At 64.8% G+C, this 20,325-nt stretch overlaps 2 protein-coding genes across 2 annotated transcripts; one reads left to right on the top strand and one right to left on the bottom strand.

Moving 5' to 3' along the window:
• Positions 1 to 100: 100 nt before the first annotated feature.
• PTRH1 (peptidyl-tRNA hydrolase 1 homolog) lies at positions 101 to 2,797 on the top strand. The gene is made up of 5 exons (XM_040606981.1): positions 101 to 197; positions 825 to 1,044; positions 1,190 to 1,289; positions 1,920 to 1,965; positions 2,404 to 2,797. The coding sequence occupies exons 1-5, from the start codon at positions 132 to 134 to the stop codon at positions 2,593 to 2,595; spliced, it is 624 nt and encodes a 207-aa protein (XP_040462915.1). The 5' UTR covers positions 101 to 131; the 3' UTR covers positions 2,596 to 2,797.
• Positions 2,798 to 4,523: 1,726 nt separating this feature from the next.
• On the bottom strand, positions 4,524 to 10,945 carry CERCAM (cerebral endothelial cell adhesion molecule). Its single transcript, XM_040606979.1, has 13 exons — positions 10,761 to 10,945; positions 9,070 to 9,180; positions 8,736 to 8,853; positions 8,523 to 8,657; positions 8,237 to 8,441; positions 8,052 to 8,171; positions 7,825 to 7,901; positions 7,536 to 7,642; positions 7,294 to 7,426; positions 7,008 to 7,135; positions 6,727 to 6,930; positions 5,502 to 5,738; positions 4,524 to 4,891 (listed from the first exon to the last, which is right to left on the bottom strand). The coding sequence occupies exons 1-12, from the start codon at positions 10,943 to 10,945 to the stop codon at positions 5,504 to 5,506; spliced, it is 1,758 nt and encodes a 585-aa protein (XP_040462913.1). The 3' UTR covers positions 4,524 to 4,891; positions 5,502 to 5,503.
• Positions 10,946 to 20,325: the final 9,380 nt, after the last annotated feature.

Here is a 20,325-nt window from a genome sequence, read left to right as displayed (position 1 = left end):
ACCCGCCCGCCCGCAAGCAAGATGGCGGCGCTGCCCATGAGCAAGATGGCGGCGGGGGCGAGGCGAGGCGGCGCCGGGCCATTGGCGGCGCGCGGCCGTGACGTCCCGGGGGGAGGGGAGCGCGCGGCGCGATGCTGGCGGCGGAGCTGGCGGGGCGCGCGCGGCTGCTCGTCAGGCCGGGGGGGCCGCGCGTCATGGTGGGGCGGGGCCGGGGCCTCCGCGCGCAGAGGGGCGGGGGGAGGGGAGGGGAGAGCGGGGCAGGGGGCGGGCGGGGGCATATGGGGCCTGAGGGGACCAGGCTGTGAGGGGGGCGGCGGGGAGAGCGGGGCCGGGGGGGACCGGGGCTGTGAGGAGGGCACCGGGGAGACCGGGGCCGGGGGGGGGTCGGGGCGGCGAGGGGGGCACCGGGGAGATCGGGGCTGGGGGGGGACCGCGGGTGTGGGGGGGGCAGCGGGGAGAGCGGGGCCGGGGGGGACCGGGGCTGTGAGGGGGGCGGCGGGGAGATTGGGGCGAGTGGGGGCCAGGGTGGCGAGGGGGGCACTGGGGAGATTGGGGCTGGGGGGGTGTCGGGGCGGTGAGGGGGGCACCGGGGAGATGGGGGCTGGGGGGGACCGGGGGTGGGGGGGGGGCAGCGGGGAGATTGGGGCTGGGGGAGCCCAGCCAGCTGGGGGGAGCGGGGGGGATTGGATCCGAGGGAATGGAGGCTGCGGGGTCGGGTCAGTGAGGAGCAGGCCTGGGGGGTGCTGGGGGCACGGGTTAGGCCCGTGGAGGGGCTGGGGGCCTCATGGCAGCCCAGCAGAGCCCTGGTGACGCCCGGCGGGCAGGTGGCCGGCCTGGGCAACTACGGGCTGTGGGGGACGCGGCACAGCACGGGCATGGCGGTGCTGGACCGGCTGGCCCGGCAGCTGGCGGTGGCCGAGGGCTGGCGGGTGGACAGGCGGTGCTGCTCCGACATCGCCCTGGCTGCAGCCCACGGCCTGGAGCTGGTGCTGCTCAAGCCACGGAGGCTCATGAACCTCAACGGGCTCAGTGTCGCCAGTGCCGGTGAGCAGCTCGGTCACCCCCGAAACCTGCCGTGCCACCAGGCCTGTGGCAGCCCTGCTGTCCCCCTGCAGCCCCGCTCCGCAGGGTCAGGGCCGGGTGAGTCTGCCTCCCCCTGCTTTCTCGGGTTGTATTTCTGTTTCCAAAGCTGAGATCTACAGCCTTCGCCCAGAAGACATTTACCTGGTTCACGATGACCTGGACAAGGCCCTGGGCGAGGTGGCCATCAAACTGGGAGGCAGTGCGAGGTACGGGGTGGCCCCAGCTCTGGTTGCACGAGCTGTTTTGAGGCTTTGTCATGCCCTTACAGGCACACGGGCCATTCCTGGCCCCATCCCACCGTCCTGCTGGTGTTTTCAGCACCAGCACCAGCCCTGGGCTTGATCCCAGTTGCAGAGGCAACAGCTGGCTGTTTGGGCAGTCTCCCAGTTCCTGCACTGGCAGGAAGGGCAGGGAGCCTCCTGGAAGCGGCTGCGAGCTGGATCCAGCCCATCGGCTGCACCGCATGGGCTTTTTATAGCACTCTGCCTGCCCCAGTGCCAGCTCCTGTCAGCCTTGAGACATTTAACCTAGGAAATCTTCCACTGCGGGATGGGGCAGGGATGGTACTGGGCCATAGTGCTCAGTCACACATGCACCAGCAGCAGCAAGAGCTGAGTGCACAGAACGTGCTATCCCAGCCCTGCTTCCCTCGTCCCTCCACAGCTGCTTGCAGCCCCAGGGGCTAGATGTTCCTGCAGAGCCAGGGCACAGCGCCTGCGGTCCCTGGCTGGGACCACATTCCCAAGTCCCTGCAGTGAGAGACCCGAAGCCTATACCGTGTGTGTAAGGGGGTGTCTCTTACAGACTAACGGTGGATTTTCTCCTTCTTTCCCAAGGGGACACAACGGGGTCCGATCCTGCATCAGTGCTTTGCACTCCAATGTGAGTGGGCCTCAGTGGAAAGGGATCAATCCTGCCCCTACCTCAATGCATGGCTTGTCAGCCCCCTGCTCCCATTCTTCTTACTCTCCTCGGACAAGCCCCTGCTCCCTTTCTTCTTCCCCCTTTTCTCCTTCCCCTCCTTCCCTCTGCTTCCCTGAGGGCTGATGTCGGTTTGGCCGCCATGGAGGACATGGAAACAATTAGCTCAAGCGTCTCTGCCAGGCCTGGCAGGAGCCTGGGATCTCAGCACAGCCCAGCAAAACTGTTTTCCAAAATCATGTTTCTTGGAGCAAGCGCTCAAAACCACCTGGAAAACACGAGGGGCTGGCTCTCTCACCGCCCAGCCCCACTCACAGCACTGTCCCCTTGCCTCAGCTCTTATCTCAGCCCAGCCCTTGAGGTAAAGCTGCTCCAGCTCTCCTTCTTCTGCCTCCCCAGGAGATGACCCGGCTTAGGGTTGGCATTGGGCGGCCAGAAGGTGAAGTGACAGTGTCCAGCTATGTCCTGGCTCCATTCAGCACTGAGGAGCAGGAGAGGCTGAAGCAGGTCCTGGCCCAGGCAGCCACCTGCCTGCTGGAGCACATCCAGCAGAGGAGAGCGCTTGCAGGGGAACGGGGGGACAGGGGCTGACGCGAACCCCTGGGGACCCACATGGCCAATGGACAGGGTGCTGCGGGCTCTCCGGGATGACCATGGCGTGGAGCACAGCTGGTCCTGCTGGGCAGCCCCCATCTGTCCCCACACAGAAGCGAGCAGCTCCTGTCCCACTCAAGCCCCTGCGGTGGCTTCATATGGCAGTTTGGCACAGAAATGAAATAAACCGTCACGCTTGGCTCTGCCCTGCTTCTGCCCCTGTCCCCCACACCGCTGGCTGAACTCGGGCAGTCAGTCCCTGGTTCTGTGGCTCACATCCATGTTCCATCCCTGTTCCACCAGCCCAGGCTGGAGGGGAGCTTCCAGCGGGAAGTGGGGAGCGATGGGAGTGACTTCCACAGGGTCCAAAACCACTTTGGCTTTGTCAACTGCGGCAAGCACAAGTCACCTCAGCTCGTGGCTCTGCAGCACACAAGGGCTGCTCCCACTGAGCTGCAGCAAGTTTCAGGGCTGGCCTCACCGGTTTTGAGTTGGGTGGGTTTTAAGCCAGAACCCTGGAGCTTCCAACAGCTGGAGGAGTTCTGGCTCCTCCTCGCAGACCTGTTACGGGTCTCGCAGTGGAGAAGGCAGCCCAAGCAGTGGCGTCTCCCACCACCACTGCCGCAGCTTCCCAAAGCACTGGGCTCTGTCGGCATGTCCTGCCCGGCTGCGTGCCCTGCGCCGAGTGCCCCAGCACTGGCAGTTCCTCACCTACGTCCCAGCAGGCGCAGGCACAAGCACCGGGGCCCTGGCTTGGTCACACGTACTGCAGTGCTGCGGCTGCCTCCTTCCTCTGCTCCATCCCCAGCTCCTCCCATAGCACCGAGGCTACCTGCAACCAGGGGATGGGCAGGGAAGCGAAGTGTCCCCAGCTTGCCATCACCTCTCCACCCTGCTGTGCCACCTGTGCCTGTACTGGCTGGTGGGACCCTGTGGTTGCAGACCATGCATTTGGCCATCTCCTTCTCCGTGTTCTCCAGTAGATCCACTCAGATCTTCAGGTCCTGCGTGATCTCCTGGAGCTGGTTGTTCTCCTTCAGGTCCCTGCTATAGCTGTTCAACCTACAGCTCTCCTGGATCATTTGGTGGCCTTGGACATCCCGCTGTGGGTCTCAGCTACTGAGGCTTCCACCCACTGCTCCATCACCTTCATTAAGCTGTGGGGAGAAGAGGGGTGCAGCCCCTCAAACCCTGGGTGAAGGCAGCCACCCACCGCCTGGGCTAACCCCAGCACCTGCTCCAGGGCCACAGGGGCTGGGCCACTGCCAGGCAGGGGTGCAGAGAGGTGGCAGCTCAGGGGGACCTGGCAGGGAGCTCACACCACCCCAGCTCACCCAGCCCAGGGATACTTGCAGGGTTTTTAAGGAAATTGCTCCTCCACCCCAGAAAACTCTAGGTTTCAACCAAACGTTGCTCTGCCGAGGAGCTGAGGTTTACACCAAACAAGCCTGGGCTCTTGGAAAGCAAACACCCTCCTCCAGAGCTGGCCGCAAAGGTGACAGATACCGGAGCCCAGCAGGACTGGGCTGCACATCTCCACGCTGAGGCTGGTGTTGGGTTTTCAGTCCCAAGGCCAAACCTAGCACCAATGACGGAAATCGTTCCCATCAGCTTTCCCCGGGGGGGAGCTGAGCTCCGTGGAAATGCCACCCACCTTCTCACGCCTGGATCCCAAGGGAGAGCTCCAGTCTCACACTCCCAGCCCACCCTCCTCCCTCCCTTTCCCCATTACAGTTTGCATTCCCAAAGCAATCCTGGGCAGGGGGAACTGCCAGACCCTCACCGCTGCACCTCTGAGGCAACCCCAGCAAGGTATGCCCTGGGGACATTACGTGGGGCGATGCCACCCGGCAGAGCCAGCACCCGGCACGTCAGCTCAAACACAGTCTGATTTAATCCTCACTGGGCTTCAGCCCAGACGTGGCACAGGCCAGGGACAAGCCCAGTTGGTGGCAGGAGGCCACGTGTGCCACCACAGGAGCCAGCCCCTGGCCTGAAAATCACTCCCTAAAGTCCAAGCCGGTGGGAGACGGCAGAGTTGGCATCGCTCAGGTTGGTCCTGGAGACATGTCCTCAGCAGAGGCAGAGCACGGCGCTCCCCTAGTCCCTCCACCTGGCAGGGAACAGGCTCTCCAGGAGCCCTGGGATGAATCCTGCCTTGGGTGGATTTGGCACATGCAAATTCGAAGAACCCTGGGGGATCTGTCCAGGGCAGCTGTGGCTCTCAAGCAGGAGCAGACAAGATCAGGCCACTGGCCCGCGGTGCTCCCAGCGGGGTCACAGTCCCTCATCCCTAGGAGGCAAGGATGCAAACGTTAGCTGTCCAGGCAGGAGCAGCCGCGACGACGTGTTCACGCCTGCAGCAGAGGCGGCGGGAGGGTTGTTTTCCAGCCTCCCCAGCCTGGCCGCAGGAGAGGCTCTGCTGCCAGCATAAGCAACCTCAGACAGGGAAAGTCTGACCCGGTGTTAACCCGTTAACCGTGGCAGCGCTGCCTCGCATGCCTGCAGCCGCCACAGGGACACAGCCCAGGGAGCAAGCAGCAGCACCGGGGTGAAGCTTTCCCCCGTGAAATGCCCTCAGCTCTCTCCAAACCTGGGTGACTTTTTCAGGAGGTGAAGGAGCATTGTCCCTTCCTCATTTGAGGGGCTGGGGAGCGGCAGGATCTGGTCCCTGGGTCCCCTCCAGCCCACTGCAGCCCCACATCCCTTTCCCCGCCTGGAAGAGAGGTCCTCATCTCTGTTTCCCAGTGCTTTGAGTCTGATGGGGAGAGCTGCTGACACATGGCAAAAGGGAACTAGGCACCCAGGACACATCCAAACACGGCGCTCGCAGGGAGATGCTTCCCAGCCACTCTGTCCCCTGTCCCCAGCACCACGTGCTCAGGTCCCACAGCCTCGCTCACCGTCACAGCTCGTCACGGGCGGTGGAGCGGAGGTGGCCAGCGCTGCCCCGTGAGTCCCTCAGGGTCTTCTGTGAGCCAGTCCAGTCGGTCTTCTTGCCATCGTCATCCCAGATGGTGGAGGTCTCGGTGTCACTCAGCCAGTTGCTGTCCCCAGCATAGTGGGTAGGATAAACCAGGAGCGGGTGAGCTGAAAACACCAGCAGGTCCCGAGGGGCAAAGTGCCGCTTGTAATCCTCGCTGGGGAAAGCAGAGGGGACCCGAGAGGAGAGACTGGCTTACAGAGCATGGTCCAGTGGAGAAAAAAAGGCTGGAAAAACTGTACTGATCACCTGGGGAAGGCACTGTGCAGGGCAGGTGATGGGGAGGGACATGGGGTACCGGGGAGGGGGTCCAGGGAAGGCAGCCAAGCTGGGGGTCTGCCTTGTACTGCTGCTGCCTGCAGAGCCTGGCTGGGGAGGGACCACGGAGGGACTGCAGAGGGGATGGGACCCACCTCTCCCCACCAGCCTCGGTGGCACGGGGCCGGCCCTGGAGCAGAGGGGGTCTCTGGCACAGCACCTCACTGGCCCGGCCCTGGCTGGCCCCAGGCCAGGCTGTCTGGGTTATCCGGGCAAGCATGGGACTCCCAGCTGCTCCTGGTTCACATCCAGAGCACTAACCCACCCCTCCATCCACCTCCAGCCTCCCTTTTACATGCCTAATCCCTCCATTTCGCCGTTCTCCTCACTGGCTTTCCTACCCCCTCCTCCCCCAGGACACTCTGCTGCCAGCACTCACACACTCCCTAAATCGCCTCCCCCTCCCCAGACTCAACCTTGCTGCTGACCCCCACCTGGGAAGAGCAGCACAGAGGTGCCCCAAGATGGGGCTAAGACCCACAACCAGGGGCAGAGGACCACATAGACCCCCAGCGCCAGGGTACAGGGGGTTGCTCCCCCCTTGCCAAGGGGCCAAGACTCGTGCGTGGGGCCAGCATCAAGCCCCAGTTCCATCCTCACCACCATCCCCCCACCCAGCACTGGCAAAGGGCCATTTTCCAGCGGCCGGCAGCCAGGCAGCGGCTGCGGTGGAATGAGCTCATGCTACAGATGTTTTCTTCCAGCATGAGTAACACTGGCAGGGGGGAGCCGGGTGGGATGGTGACAGCAGAGAAGAAACACATGCTCCCTCACCGGCACAGCCATGCCGCTCCACAAGCGCCCCTCCTGCACCACTCGCTCCTTACTTGGGGTGCTTGTCATACATGATGGGCAGGAACTCGTCCACCGGCAGCATTTTGGAGAGGGGCTCAGCAGCCAGCAGCTTCTGCGCCCCACGGTGGGAGATGGCGTAGGCCAGCGTCCAGTATGAGTACCCGGCCACCACCAGGTTTCGCACGCCCTCCACAGGTGCCTCATCCTCTGCGTTCACCTGCTTCCTCCCCAGGTAGCTGCAGGGAGGGCAGCGAGCCATGAGAGCCACCCCCAGGGACTCCCACCCCACGTCCCCCCAAGCCCCAGCACCTACATGAGGTCCCAGTCCTGCTGCGCTCCCTCCAGCTCCTCCATCAGCTGCCTCAGCCGTGCCGGGAAGGCGGCCTCGAAGCGCACATCATCCTCGAAGACCACTGACTGCTCCAGCCTCCGAGAAACGATCTGTGGGGAGGGGGAAGAGGTGCAAACCCATTCCAGCACCATGCTGGGCCATACGGGTCCACTCACCCTGACAAGACACCCCTTTCCCCACATCCTCCAGAGACCTGGTGATGCTCACGGGGTCCCAGCCCCATGCAGGTGGTCCCGCAGCCCCATACCTCCTTCCAGATGTTGTAGTGGCTGAGGAAGCAGCCGACCTCGCCCTTAGTGAGCGTGCGGCCAGAGAAGGGGTCATAGTACCCGGGGAGCAGGTCCACCCCCAAGACCTTGATGTCACTGCTGTTGAGGGTGCTGCAAGGCAAGGGACAGCATTGGCGAGGTGTGTGTCCCCTGACCCCGTCACCTCCCCAGGGTGACGGCAGGATGCTGGCAAAGTAGAGATGTGTTCCCCCATGGTCACCTCCCATCCACGGCATCCATCACCCGCGGGGCAATCTCCAGCTCCTGCAGGGACTCCAGCATCCGCCGGCGCCGGTCCGGCCTCCGCACCAGGTTGATGAGGAAGATCTGAAGAGGAAGGGGAGAGCCCCTCCAAGGGGGCATGTTGTCGCAGGGTGGGGACACAGCCTGCCCGGCCACTGCAGGATGGGGGAAGGGGGCTTGGCCAATGCCTGCGGCAGGTTTTGCCATAGATGGATGCAGATAGAGGGATGGACAGGGGGATGTGGGGGGGTCCACTTGGCACTTACTTCATCAAAGCCCATTTTTGTGAGTGGCTTGGGGAGGAAGGAAACGTGCCTGGAGCGCTGCATGGGGGGGCCATCCACTGCAGAGAGAGGGGACACCCGGTCAGTGAAGCCCACACCCCTGCGGTCAGGAACCAGGGCTGACAGCCCCGCCCCGGGGACCAGCACCAGGTCCCTTCACCGCTGGGGCAGGAGACACCTCCAGGACCCCAGCACCCACAGGCACTCACCCATGGCCTCCAACGTGAGATGCACAAAGTTGGCGTGTTCATCCTCCAGCGTCTGGTGGGCCTTCACGGGGACATTGATGTAGCCAAAGCGCTGCTGGTTGCACACATGGACCTCCACACCTGCCGGGTGGGACGGGTGAGCACTGCAGCCCCCCCAAACCTCCCCCCACCCCCTCAGCACTCACCGGCTGCCTGGCAGGAGTAGGCAAAGACAATGATATCATCGAAGGCCCAGGTGTAGTTGGGATGGGGCGGGTAGAAAGCCAACTGCAAAGTCTCTTCCTTCCGCAGGTCGATCAGGAAGGTGGCATAGACCATGGGGACGGAGAAGCAGCCCGTCCGCTGCCGGTTCTTGGTGGGGAAGTAGTCAGCCGTCCGGCGGTAGTAGCCCTGTGGCACACTGGCATGAAGCCTCTACAGTGGGGGACTCCTCTGCCGCGGGGCGGGGGGATCCCCTGCCCTGGGACGTACCTGGGGTGTGATGCCACACCAGAAGTTGGAGTAGAAGGTCTGTGAGTCCAGCATCGGGGCCACAACCGACTTGTTCTGCGCCATGAGAAACTTGAGGGTCTGGTTGTTGGTCAGGATGCTGTCAGTGTCCACAAACTGCGGGGACAGCACAGGTCCTGGAGGTGTGAGGACACCTGCCTCAGCCCCCTCCCCAGCAGTGCCCGTGTCCCTTACCAGGATGTAGTCCGCCTGCTGCTCCCGGGCGTAGGTGAGAGCCTCCTGCTTCAGCCTCATCAGGTTTTCGTAGCGTTTGTCGCTCCAGTGCTTGGGCCCGAGCTCGTCGGGGTAGGAGCTGGGCAGGGGGGAGGCAGGGGTTAACCCCGCTCGCTGGGAACGCACAAACTCGGTGCATGCTGCTGCATGCCGGCAGGCTGAGTCAGCCCAGCTCTGTCTCCATGCGGCTCCTGGCAGTGTCCCCAGACAGGGACAGGGAGCAGAGCAGGGTGCTGCTTCAGGAGCCCCTGGCAGCCCGTGCCTGCTGCCCACCCCCGCACTCCCCCAGCCTCACCTGGGCTCCTCCTGCACCTTCCAGGCCACTGAGTGATAGTCCTTCCCCACTGCCCCCAGCCACTCCCGCAGCATCGCTGTGGTGTTGTCCGAGTTGTGGTCAGTCGCACACCTGGGGTGAGAAGACGTCAGCCCTTGGGGTCCCCCCAGGGGACAGCCGCAGCCCCCTCCCCACACTAGAAACAATCCCAGGGCCAAGAGGCTGAGCCAGCGACAGACTCGCTTGGGAGCACAACATGTAATTTGAAGGAACCGAGGCTGCACTGGCAGGAGGGGGAACGCGAATGGGTAATTTCTTTCCCGGTGCCACGGCCGGCCAGGCTGTCCCACAGCAATCCTGCCGTGTCCCTGCAGCCTGGCAGCAGCCCTGGCCATGCTGTCCCTGTCCCAGCCCTGCAGCTGCCCACCATCCCCTTGCCCATGCACATCACAGCACCCCACACACCCCGCGGCACCCCACACACCCCGTGGCACCCCACAGCTCCAGCAGCCAGAGGAAAGGCCCTGATAAGCAGCTAAAATCCTCCTCCAAAACGTTCCTTTGCCATGCACGGCCACCGTCCCCAGCTTTTCCACCCCACCTCACAACAGCGTTTGTTGGGCACCCCAGCACAGACAGGGCTGAGCCCCACATTGCACTCGGGCAACTCCCCAGTCCCCACACTCTACACATCAGAGCCCTGAGCTTCCCCCCAGGACCCTCCGGGATGCAGGGGACAAGGCAGGACCTGTGCCCCCCACGGCTCCCAGCTCCGCAGGCAGCTCTTGAAACACCCCGCAGGGCCCTGCAGCTGGGGGCTCCCAGGGGCTGCAGCAGGCCAAGGGAGGACCCCTGCTCCTCTGCTGCTGGCAGCCGCCCCTTGCCCCAGCCCAGCTACCCCTGCCAGGACTCCCCTGCCAGCCCCCACCTCGGTCCCCCGCAAAAGCAGCTGCAGAAAAGTTTCCAACAAGCTCAGGCGAGAGACAGCGGCGGAGTGTGAACGAGAAGGAATGGGGGTCCTCTCCCAGCTGCCCCCCCCAGCATGACAAAAGGCGGTTTGGGGGTGTCTTTGGGGAAGGAGGGGCTGGGGCCGAGCCCTGCAGGGAGGGGGAAGGCAGCGCCTGCCCCTGGCGACGCAGAATCCCCCTGAGCCCAGGGCTCCCCTCCCTTGCCAGCCCCGCAGCTTCGGGGGGGGGGAAGGTGGGGGTCCTGTCCCCTCACCGTGTCGCAGCACCCAGCCCCTCCCGGGTCCCTGCTGGGTCTTGCACCCGGGGCAGAGCCACCCCTCACCCTTTGGGGCGTGGGGGGGTGTTACCACCAGGGTCCCTGTCCCCCCGGGTCCCCACTCCCCCCCAAGCCACCATCCCCTCAGATCTCTGCTGCCTCCACCCAGGGCCCTGTTATTTCAAGATCCCTTCGAGCTCCCCCAACTCTCCCCAGCTCCCCCGTTCCCCTCTCGCCGTTGCCCTTTGGGTCCCCACCACCCCCGGCTTCCCATTCCCCCCCTGTCCCACCTATCCCCCAGGACCCCTCTTCCCCCCCCCAGCATCCCCACTCCCCCGGGGCTCACCGCTACCCCCAGCGTCCCTGCGACCCCAGCATCCCGGCTCACCCCGGGGGTCCCCCCTCCCCCACAGCCCCCTCCGCCCGCCGGCTTCCTGCCGCCCCCGCACCCCGGGGTCCCGGCTCCCCCCAGGGTCCCCGTCCCTCACCACAGGGCGATGCTCCCCGCGGGATAGTCCATGCGCTCCAGGGCTCCCAGGCAGTGCGGCAGCGAGTGCTGCGCGTTACGGGCCAGGAGGGCGAGCACCACCCGGGGGGGGACCGGCCCGGGCCCGGTGCCGGTGCCGGTGCCCAGCAGCAGGAGCAGGGCGCAGAGCGGCCCCGCGGCGCCCATGGCGGCGGCGGCGGGCGGGGAAGGGGCGGGCTGAGACCCGCCGCGCTCAGCGCACCCCCGCCCCCGCCCCCGGCCCGGCCCCGCCGTGAGCCCCGGGGGCGGGGGGGTCGGTGTGGGTGTTGGGTTTCTTTAAATAAACCCGATACCGGGAAACAGCCCCCGCAGCCCACGGCTGGGGGTGAGAGGCCGCGGGGGCACCCCCGGTACCCCCTCCCCGAGGATGCTCCTGGGCATCCCCGTGTGCCCCCTGCCAAGCTCGGGGTCGGGTCCTGCGGGCGCCCAGCACCGCGTGGCTGGGTGATGGGCAAGCGGATGGGGGGGCTCGTGGCTGGGGGGGCGGTAGCCAGGGGTGATCATGGCCGTGGGAGGCTCCTGGCCAGGCGGGCTGGTGGCCAGGGGGCCCTTGTGTCCTGAGTGAGTCGTGGCTGGGTGGCTCTCCCCCATCACGTGCCAAGGGAGCCCACCCCACCAAGTCATGTCTCACCCAGGCTGCCCGCCATGGCTGGCCACCTGCGGCCCCTCAAGCCTGCCTGCAACGTGTGGGGGCCACCGGCAGCCCCGAGGCCTTTGGGCCATTTGGCCAAAGCCACCCGTTAACCACCCGCCCCGTGAACGCGGCCTCCGGCTCCGCAGCAAGCTGGGAGAGGGCCGCCTCCTGTGGAGCAGCAGCTGCAGCCCCCCACCCCCCGTGCCGCGCACCCCCTGCCGCGGTGGCCCCGCAGCCCAAGTGAGTGGCCGGTGCCATGCGTGGGCCAACCCGCACCCACCCGTAGCAGGGCAGGGGCCTGGCCGGGTGGGCGCTCCAGCCGGTTGCACCCGCTGCCAGGGGCCCCCGGGAGGGCTGCGGCGGGGGGGGGGGGGTCGGGGGGCGAACGCTCCAGCGGCACCTGGAAGAAGCAACGGAGAGAGTGGGGGGCCAGGGGGGCAGCGGGGGTCCCCGGCGATGCAGAGGAGCAGCGGGGCGGGGGGCGACCCCAGAAGCCGAGCACAGCCGGACCCCTAACCCGTGTCCAGACCGCGCCCGCCTGTGTGCCCACACTCACCCCGGGAGAGCTGGCCGGGGGCAGCCCCTCTCCCCCCGCAGCAGCCCCCGGGCGCGGCCCCGCGGCCCGAACAGGGGCGGGGGCGAAGGCAGGGCAGCGGGGATGCCCGCGGAGCCCACGGCCGGCCCGGCCCCGCGGGGACACGCACCCGGCTGCACCGCCCCCCCGCCGCCCGGCCCCGCGCTCGGCCGCTGCTGCCACCTCCAGGCCCCGCGGCGCAGCACGGCGCGGCACGGCCGGGGGCAGCCGGGTACCGGCACTCGGTGGGGAGTCAGGGGCTGCAGGGTCCACCAGAGCTGGATCTGATCCCCGTGTCCCTACATCCTTCCATCCCCACCCTTCCTCATCTCTGCATCCCTTCACCCCTACATCCCTGCATCCCCACATCCCTCCATTGCTGCATCCCTGCATCCCTTCCCTTCTTCATCCCTGTATCCCTTCACCCTTACATCCCTCCAACCCCACATCCTGCATCCCTTCACCCCTATATCCCTGCATCCCCACATTCCTCCATCACTGCGTTCTTGCATCCTTTCCCTTCTTCATCCCTGCATCCCTTTGCCCCTATATCCCTGCATCCCCTTGTCCCTGCATCCCTGCATCCCCTTGTCCCTACATGCCTTCCCCTGTACATCCCTGCATCTCTTATGTCCCCACATCCCTTCATCCCTGTGTCCTCTCCTGGGGGTCACAGCCAGCCCTCCCCTGCCTTCAGCACCTGGGAAGGGCAGAGAGGGATTGCAGTGCTGGATATAACAGGATTCTGGGAGGCCTGGATCCCAGGAGGCCAAGCAGGGTGGCTCCCAGCCTGCAGACTGGGATGAAGCCCACGGAGCCCTGATGCCCTGCACCACACTGGGGTCAGGGGCTCCCAAGCCTGGACATGCCCTGGTCTGGGCTGGGGCCAGCCCTGGGATGCTGCTCGGTGAGCAAGAGCAACACCTCATCGTTGCCTGGAGTTTTTTCCCAGGAAATCCCACTGTGTTCTCAGCCCTGTTGTGCCCTGCCCCAAGGATGCAGCATCCCTGGCCTGGTGCGGTTCCGCCACTGGTGCACAGCCACGGCCCTGCTGCCCTGGCACCGCACACACCAACGCCCCAGCCGTCGGCTTGGGGACTGGAGAGGGAAAGACCACTCTGTCCACAGCCCCACCACCCCTGCGGTGGGCGGAAGAAGGGGGTGCTGTCACTGCGCCCTGACATGGGGAAACTGAGGCATGGGCCGATGCAATGTGCAGCACACGGGTGGGCCAGGAGTGGCCGAGGGATGAAGCGTCCTGCGCCTGCCCTCGCAGGCTCGGCTGGGGTCAGGATTATCCCTGTCCCTGCAGCCAGGTCTGCAGCCTGCCTTCCCCCCGCAGCCCGGCTGCCACGGGGCTCGTGGCAGACCCTTGGAGGCCGCTGGGGGCTCGGCAACACCTTGCAAGTGGCTTTGCCCATGCAATGGAAGACCCCCCCCCAAGTGAACCTGTGGAGAAGGGGGAAATGGTGGTTACCTGCCAGGGCACCCACTGCATGTCCTCAGGGTGACGACCACCCAGCTCTGCGCTGCAGCTCAGCATCTCCATCTCCACCACTCTGCTAGCACAGGGCTGTGACGGTCCCCGCACCCCAGGAGCAGGACTGGCAGGGAGGTGGCAGGTCCCCACAGGGCCCAGGGTGTCCCAATGGCTCCGCGCACCCATGGCGATACCTGTAACACAGAGCCAGCGTCAGGCCTGGAAGCATCTGCCCAGAAAAGAGGCACTGCACATTTCCGACAGTATATTTTCTTTTTCGACAGGAAGAAGTTGCTTTTGGACCCAAGGCTGAGATTTTTGGCCACCCCTCACCTCTCTCCACCCCTTCCTTGGAATTTTCTGAGATTTTCAGCAAAGCCTTTGAAAAGCTCCGAGTTCCTCAAATGTCACATTTTTCTGCTTTAAAAGTCTCAAGTTTGGTTGCAAAACCCAAATATATAAAGATGTATATGTGTGTGTGTAGAAACACAGAGATTCTGTGGGTATGTGCATGGCCGGGGGGTCGGTGCAAGTCCCCTGGCCATGAACAGGTTTTATTGAACTTATTTCACAAGAAAAAGCATCCCAGGGGCCCAGCTGGCTGCCAAGGTCCATGGTGCCCCTGGGTGCCCCCAGGGGTCCCCATTCCCATGCCATGATGCTGCCGGAGTTACACTGACCCCTCCAGACCGCTGCCCCAACTCATCCAGCTCACAACCATGGCCCAGTTCACAGGTGGGGAAACTGAGGCACAGAGCCTGTACAGCCCCCCAGCATCTGCCCAGCCAGTGGGGATCCTGGACCCGAGGGAGTGTCTGTGACCCCACCATGCTCCCTGCTCTTCAAGCCCCTCAACCTGAGCATTCCAGCTGTTCCAGCTGTTTTCACCACCCTCCAGCTGTTGGGTAGCTCAGGAGGCCAGCACTCCCCTCCCAGCTGGGTTTTCCTTCCAGGTCTCTGCTAAATCCATCGCATCCACGGGCACCACTCTGCTTTCCCCCTTGGCAGGCTGCTTCCGCAGCATGCAAAATCTACAGATCTTCCCACCCAGAAAAATCCAAGGAGATTTTGGCCATCTTGGGGGGATTTTGGCCATCCTGGGGGAGATCCTGGCCACCCAAGGGGGTTTTGGCCTACCCAATAGATGCTTTGCCAGGGGAGCTGGAGGCTGGAGGGAGCAGCATCCCCATCTCAGCCAGTGGGGAATCAGTGCCACCGTAAATGGGGCAGACACACGTCTCCGGTCCCAGCACCCACTGGGCTGCATCTCTCCTGCACCTCAGCCCGTCGAGAGACAGCCTGGGGTGTTCCCGGTGGGCTGTGAACATCGGGGAAGGAGAAGCCTCCCCAGGGGTCCCTCTTGATGCCCCGCTGGGCGCAGGGAGCCAGGGACATGTTCGAGCCCTGCAGCGGCCAAATCCTGACCCCCCTGGCTGGCGTAGCTGGCTCAGCCTCAGAACGGTCCCTTTTCTCCCCAGGTTGGATCACACCTGTTGGCATCAGAGCCAGGGGTGCCCAGAGCCAGCATCCTGGCTGTGGGTGGCAAAGGGGACCCAGCACCCATCAGCCCTGGGAGTGGGCAGAGGGACGCCTCCCTCAGCGAGGGGAAACTGAGGTAGAAGGGTGACCCCAAACTGTCCCAGCCCCATGGGGCAGGGAAATGCCGCGCACCCTGCCAGGGCTTCACTCTGGGGGCGATAGGAAGCTGCTCCCTATCCCCTCACTGCACCCTCGCGGAGGGATGGCAACAGAGCAGTACCCTGATGGGATGGGTCCCCCCCAACATGCTGACCCGTGTGCTCCCACCCCCTCCCTCCTCTCCCCCCCCCAGCAGGGCTGACAGTCGGTCCCCGTCCCAAACCGGGACAGCTGTGACCGACAACAAAGCTGTCCCCTTCGGCACAATACCCTTCTGTCCCCCCCCAGATGCTGACCGCTGGGGTGGGCAGCGGCCGGGCTGGAGGCGTCGAGGGGCTGTGCCAGGCCCCCGCTGGCAGGGGACAATGTTGGCAGTGATGGAGAGTAGGTATTTCAAAAGGTTTTGTTTTCGAGTTGACCCGCCGAGCCGGCGTGACCCTGCAGCCCCCCACCCAGCCCTGCTCCTCCGTCCCAATAGAAACCGGCCACATTCCTGACCTCGGGGAGGGGGGGGGGGGGAGTTTCAAACCTCCCTGGGAAGGAGACAATGGGGGTGTCAGGGCCGTGATTTAGGAGGGGGGGCTCTTTCCATCACAAAGGCGAGACAAAGGCACTCTACGCTGGGAAAGGGGCTTCGGCGGCGGCTCAGGAGTGGGGCCGTGGTATTGTGCCTGGCCAGCCGGCCTCGGCAGCAGGGTAGCCAGGGCCCACCGGGTGCCACCGGCTGCTACCAGGTCCCACCAGGTCCTCTTGGGTCCCACCAGGCTGGCCATCCCAGCCCCTACCACAGCCATCCCTGCAGCCACCCTGGGGACCAGGGTCTGGTGGCTTCACGGGTGTCACCATCTCCCATGGCGGGAGGGAGCGAGTCCTCCATTCCCACAAGGGACAGCTGGGGCACCCCCAGCTCCCCACAGCACCCCACGCCAGGGTGGCTGGCCAGGGACTAGCCCAGCACAGGGGCTGTGGGGACCCCATGGGTCAGCGCTGGGACCCCAGGGAGGGCCCATGCAGGTGGATGTGCAGCCCCAGCCCCCCAGCCCCCCCTCCCTGTCGGCCTTCCCTGGGTGCCCAGGGCCAGGGTCCCGCTGTCCTCTCCCAGGGCCAGTCCCAGGGCTGAGGGATGAGCAGCTCCTCTGTGAGCTGGTCAAAGGGGCTTTGTGCACCCCGGGGCTGCCAGTGCCCAGCACCACACGCCACCGCCAGCACGGGCACCACACGGTGCCCACCCTGTCCCCATCCCACAGCCGGCACCCCCCCAACCCCCCTTTTCCCAACTCTCCCCTGCTCTGACCCTCCTCCTCCATCCCTGGGGGGGCTCAGCCCCAAACAGTAGCAAGCCCCCCCAAAAAGCCAAGAAACTGCTTAAGCAGATGCCCAACTTACAGTGTCCTCTGCCGCCGCTGAGCCTGTGTCTCCGGCTGGCTTCCTGGTGCCGAAGGGCTCAGAGCCTGCACAGAGAGGGGATATTTTTACAGGAGAAATATTTTTCTCCCGGTGCTGGATGGTTGATCCAAAGGAAAAGCTGGAAACAAGTTCATTGGCTTTTCTCTCGCTCCCTCTCCTTGCCCTAATTTTTTTTTTCCTGGCAGCTGGTGGGAGGAAGGGAGCTGGCAAGGTGATGCTTTTTTGGGAAGAGGGGAACTGCTGGTGAAAGAGGCATTCACCGCGCTGGGAGCCTGGGAAAGCCGAGAGCCGGGGGGCCGGCGGGAGGGCGGGAGCCTGATCACTGACCGTCGTGCTGAGGCTGACTGCTGTGCCCGGGCTGACCGCCGTGCCGGGGCTGACCGCCCTGCTGGGGCTGACCGCCGTGCCGGGGCTGACCGCCGTGCCGGGGCTGACCGCCCTGCTGGGGCTGACCGCCGTGCCGGGGCTGACCGCCCTGCTGAGGCTGACTGCTGTGTCGGGGCTGACCGCCGTGCCGGGGCTGACCGTCGTGCCGGGGCTCACGGCTGTGCCAGGGCTGACCGCCGCACCGGGGCTGACCACCATGCCGGGACTCGTGGCCACGCCGATGCTGGCCGAGCGGAGGCCGGTGGCAGGTGGAGGGGGGCTGGCAGGGTGCAGCAGGAAGCCAATGACATCATGTTGTGGGGGTTTTTCCAGGATGAAATGTAATTTGCAGACGAATTCCCCAGCCGGCCGCGAGCGCTGGGCTCCGTGACAAGGCCAGGTCCCCCCAGGACACGCAGGCGCCTGCTGAGGGAGTGCAGAGCTGGGCCCGGGATTTATTTTTTCCCCTTTTTGTGTCAGAAAAACTACATTTGAGTGCCTAATGCCCTGGTGCTGTGCGAGGGGCTCCCTGGCACGCAGCAAGCAGGCTGAGCAGACCACAGCCCGGCACAGTCGGCGCCAGCGCCCCGTCAGGGACCCCCCATCCCCGTGGCAGGGCAGGATCCGGCCCCAGCCGCCCAGCCCAGGATGGCTCCTTTCGCCTCTTCCCTCTTAATTTTGTTTAGAAACTTGTCAGGTTGGTACATAAAGGAGGTGGAAAGATCAATCCCGGCTTTTCATCAGTGTGGGAAAAAGTATTTCACTAATCCATATTTATTGGTGTAAGGAGCAGGGGGGGGGGGGAGGGGGGAGGGCGAGAGACCCTAATGGTCAGGAGCAAAGGACAGAAGGGACAGTTTAAGGCTGCCCTTTTCGGAGAGGTCACATGTCACCAAAATCTTTCGGTTGTCTCGGGATTGGTTACATTCTGTTCTCTTTTTTTCTATTGAGGTTGCCAAGCAACTGGGTAAGACCAGCCAAGATATTTTCTTTATTACAAGTGGAGCAGAAAGCAGCAAGGAGGAGAGAGATAAAAAAAAAAAAAAAAAGAAAAAAAAAAAGAGAGAGAGAGAGAGAAGAAGTTTAGACAATTAACATTTATAGGATCACATAACTTCATTAACTCGGCTGAGATTTGGGAAAGAGACTTCAAAAAAAAAAAAAGGTGGTCAAGGGAGCATTAGGAATTACAGCGAGTTAAAAGGCCGGCAGGTCCGGGGCTAAAACAATGCCAGGGAGGTGTGGGCAGCAGTAGGGGCAGCGATAGGGGCAGCGATAGGGGCAGCAATAGGGGCAGCGATAGGGGCAGCGATAGGGGCAGCGATAGGGGCAGCGATAGGGGCAGCAGTAGGGGCAGCGGTAGGGGCAGCGATAGGGGCAGCGGTAGGGGCAGCAGTAGGGGCAGCGGTGGGGGCAGCGGTGGGGGCAGCGGTAGGGGCAGCGATAGGGGCAGCGATAGGGGCAGCGGTAGGGGCAGCGGTAGGGGCAGCGGTGGGGGCAGCGGTGGGGGCAGCGGTAGGGGCAGCGGTAGGGGCAGCGAAAGGGGCAGCAGTAGGGGCAGCGATAGGGGCAGCGATAGGGGCAGCAATAGGGGCAGCGATAGGGGCAGCAATAGGGGCAGCGATAGGGGCAGCGGTAGGGGCAGCGATAGGGGCAGCGATAGGGGCAGCAATAGGGGCAGCGATAGGGGCAGCGGTAGGGGCAGCGATAGGGGCAGCGGTGCGGGCAGCAGTAGGGGCAGCGATAGGGGCAGCAGTAGGGGCAGCGACAGGGGCAGCGATAGGGGCAGCGATAGGGGCAGCGATAGGGGCAGTTGTAGGGGCAGCGATAGGGGCAGTGATAGGGGCAGCATTGGGGGCAGCGATAGGGGCAGTTGTAGGGGCAGCGATAGGGGCAGTTGTAGGGGCAGCGGCCTGGGGCAGCAGCAGAGGCAGCGGCAGGGGCTGCCCTGCAAGGGCTCCCGCCACCCGGAGAGCTGCCTGGTCCTGGGCCATGGTGATGACCCAGGCAGGGGCCTTCAGCTGCTGCTGCTGCTGCTGCGTTTCTTTAATGCCACCTTTCTTTTGATTTTCATCCTTCTAGGAAGCAGGTTCATTGCTAACAGCGCTGGCAGGGAGGGGTGGGTGCGCAGGGAGCCCCTTGCGGGGGCCATGGCAGGAGCTGGGCATCCCCCTGGCCCCCGCTGTGGCATGTGTCAGAGGCTGTGGGCACGTGGCTGTCCCCAGGCCCTGGGACACCCTCACACCTCTGCAGGGTGGGCAAAATCTCCCAGGGCTGAGAACGTGACTGCGGGAGCGCAGCCCCCAGCTGCAGATCCCTGACCCCGGGTCCCTGCTCAGGGCTCAGGCCTGGCACTGTCCCTGGGCTGTCCCCTGGCCCAGACCTGGCCCCACCGCAGGCAGGGGACATTGCTGGGGGCAGGGGACAGGGACTGGGGTCACCCCACAGCCTCGTGGGGCTGGGCTGCTCCAAGCATCCTGGGGGCTGTGGGGGCTTCTCTCCCCACATCAGCTGATGCTCTCTTGGTGATGATCACCTCTCCCCAAGCGGGCAGACCCTGGGCAAGGACACGGGGAGGAGGTGAGGAGGGGCAAGTACAGTCCCCTCCGGTGAATCCCCCCAGCCCCTGCACGCCCCTCCAGCATCCCCCCTCTCCCGGTTCTGCCCAGAGACCCCAGTGGCACCCAGGGCATGGCAGGGTGCAGGCGGGAGCCGGCCCCACGCTCTTCCCCGCGGTTACGGGGACCCCCGGTGGGCCTGGGCTGGGGGGGTCCCCGGGCGGGGAGAGGCAGGCGATGCCCCCGCTCCCCCGGCCAGAGCCCACAGCTGCCGGCCTGGCAAGTCGGTAATATTCATTAGGGGAAAACAATGAGAATTATTTATCCCCGGCACTTTCCCTGCCGTGGGGGGCCGGGGTAGGGTGCAGGTGACCCCGTACCCCACTGGGGACCCGGGCAGTGCCACTCCCGTGGCAGCAGGACCGGGGCGAGGGGTCCTCGAGGGGAACCGAAGGGGCGGGAGGCGACCCCAGCCCCAGCCCTGCACGGCGGCTTAGGGGGGACCCCCGTACCCCCGAGAGGGGCTCACCCCGGCCGTCCCCGGGGCCGGGCGCCGGGACCCCGCGGCAGGGCGCACCCCGGGGCCCGAGCGCCGGGCCCGGGCGGGTGCGGGGGCTCCGGGCCGTGCCGTGCCGAGCCGAGCCGGGCCGGGGGCTGGGGTTTGGGAGCTGTGTCTTTAAGAGATGGCTGGCTCCAGGTTGCAGCTGCTGTTTCTGTGCTATAGAGACAGTGGAGATTCATTACTCCTAAAACACAATGGGCATTTATCACCCCGTGGTGTTATTCAAATCCAGTACCAATTGAAGGTCATCCCCATTCTTTTCTCGCCGGCTCTGCAACACATTTATTGTTGTGCCGTTCAACTAAAAG

Source organism: Falco naumanni, chromosome 9, assembly GCF_017639655.2.
Source record: "Falco naumanni isolate bFalNau1 chromosome 9, bFalNau1.pat, whole genome shotgun sequence".
NCBI lineage: Eukaryota > Metazoa > Chordata > Aves > Falconiformes > Falconidae > Falco > Falco naumanni.
The sequence above is the reverse complement of the archived record's forward strand: the minus strand, read 5'-3'. Positions and strand labels throughout refer to the sequence as shown.

What these genes read in the sequence shown, in the direction of transcription:
- CERCAM (XM_040606979.1), bottom strand. Translation starts at nt 10,945, where the DNA reads ATGGGCGCCGCGGGGCCGCTCTGCGCCCTGCTCCTGCTGCTGGGCACC. An exon ending in GGTGTGGCATCACACCCCAG is followed by an intron (nt 8,442 to 8,522) that starts GTACGTCCCAGG and finishes AGTGTGCCACAG; the next exon opens with GGCTACTACCGCCGGACGGC. An exon ending in ATGTATGACAAGCACCCCAA is followed by an intron (nt 5,739 to 6,726) that starts GTAAGGAGCGAG and finishes TGCTTTCCCCAG; the next exon opens with CGAGGATTACAAGCGGCACT.
- PTRH1 (XM_040606981.1), top strand. Translation starts at nt 132, where the DNA reads ATGCTGGCGGCGGAGCTGGCGGGGCGCGCGCGGCTGCTCGTCAGGCCG. An exon ending in CGGGGGGGCCGCGCGTCATG is followed by an intron (nt 198 to 824) that starts GTGGGGCGGGGC and finishes CCCGGCGGGCAG; the next exon opens with GTGGCCGGCCTGGGCAACTA. An exon ending in AAACTGGGAGGCAGTGCGAG is followed by an intron (nt 1,290 to 1,919) that starts GTACGGGGTGGC and finishes TTCTTTCCCAAG; the next exon opens with GGGACACAACGGGGTCCGAT.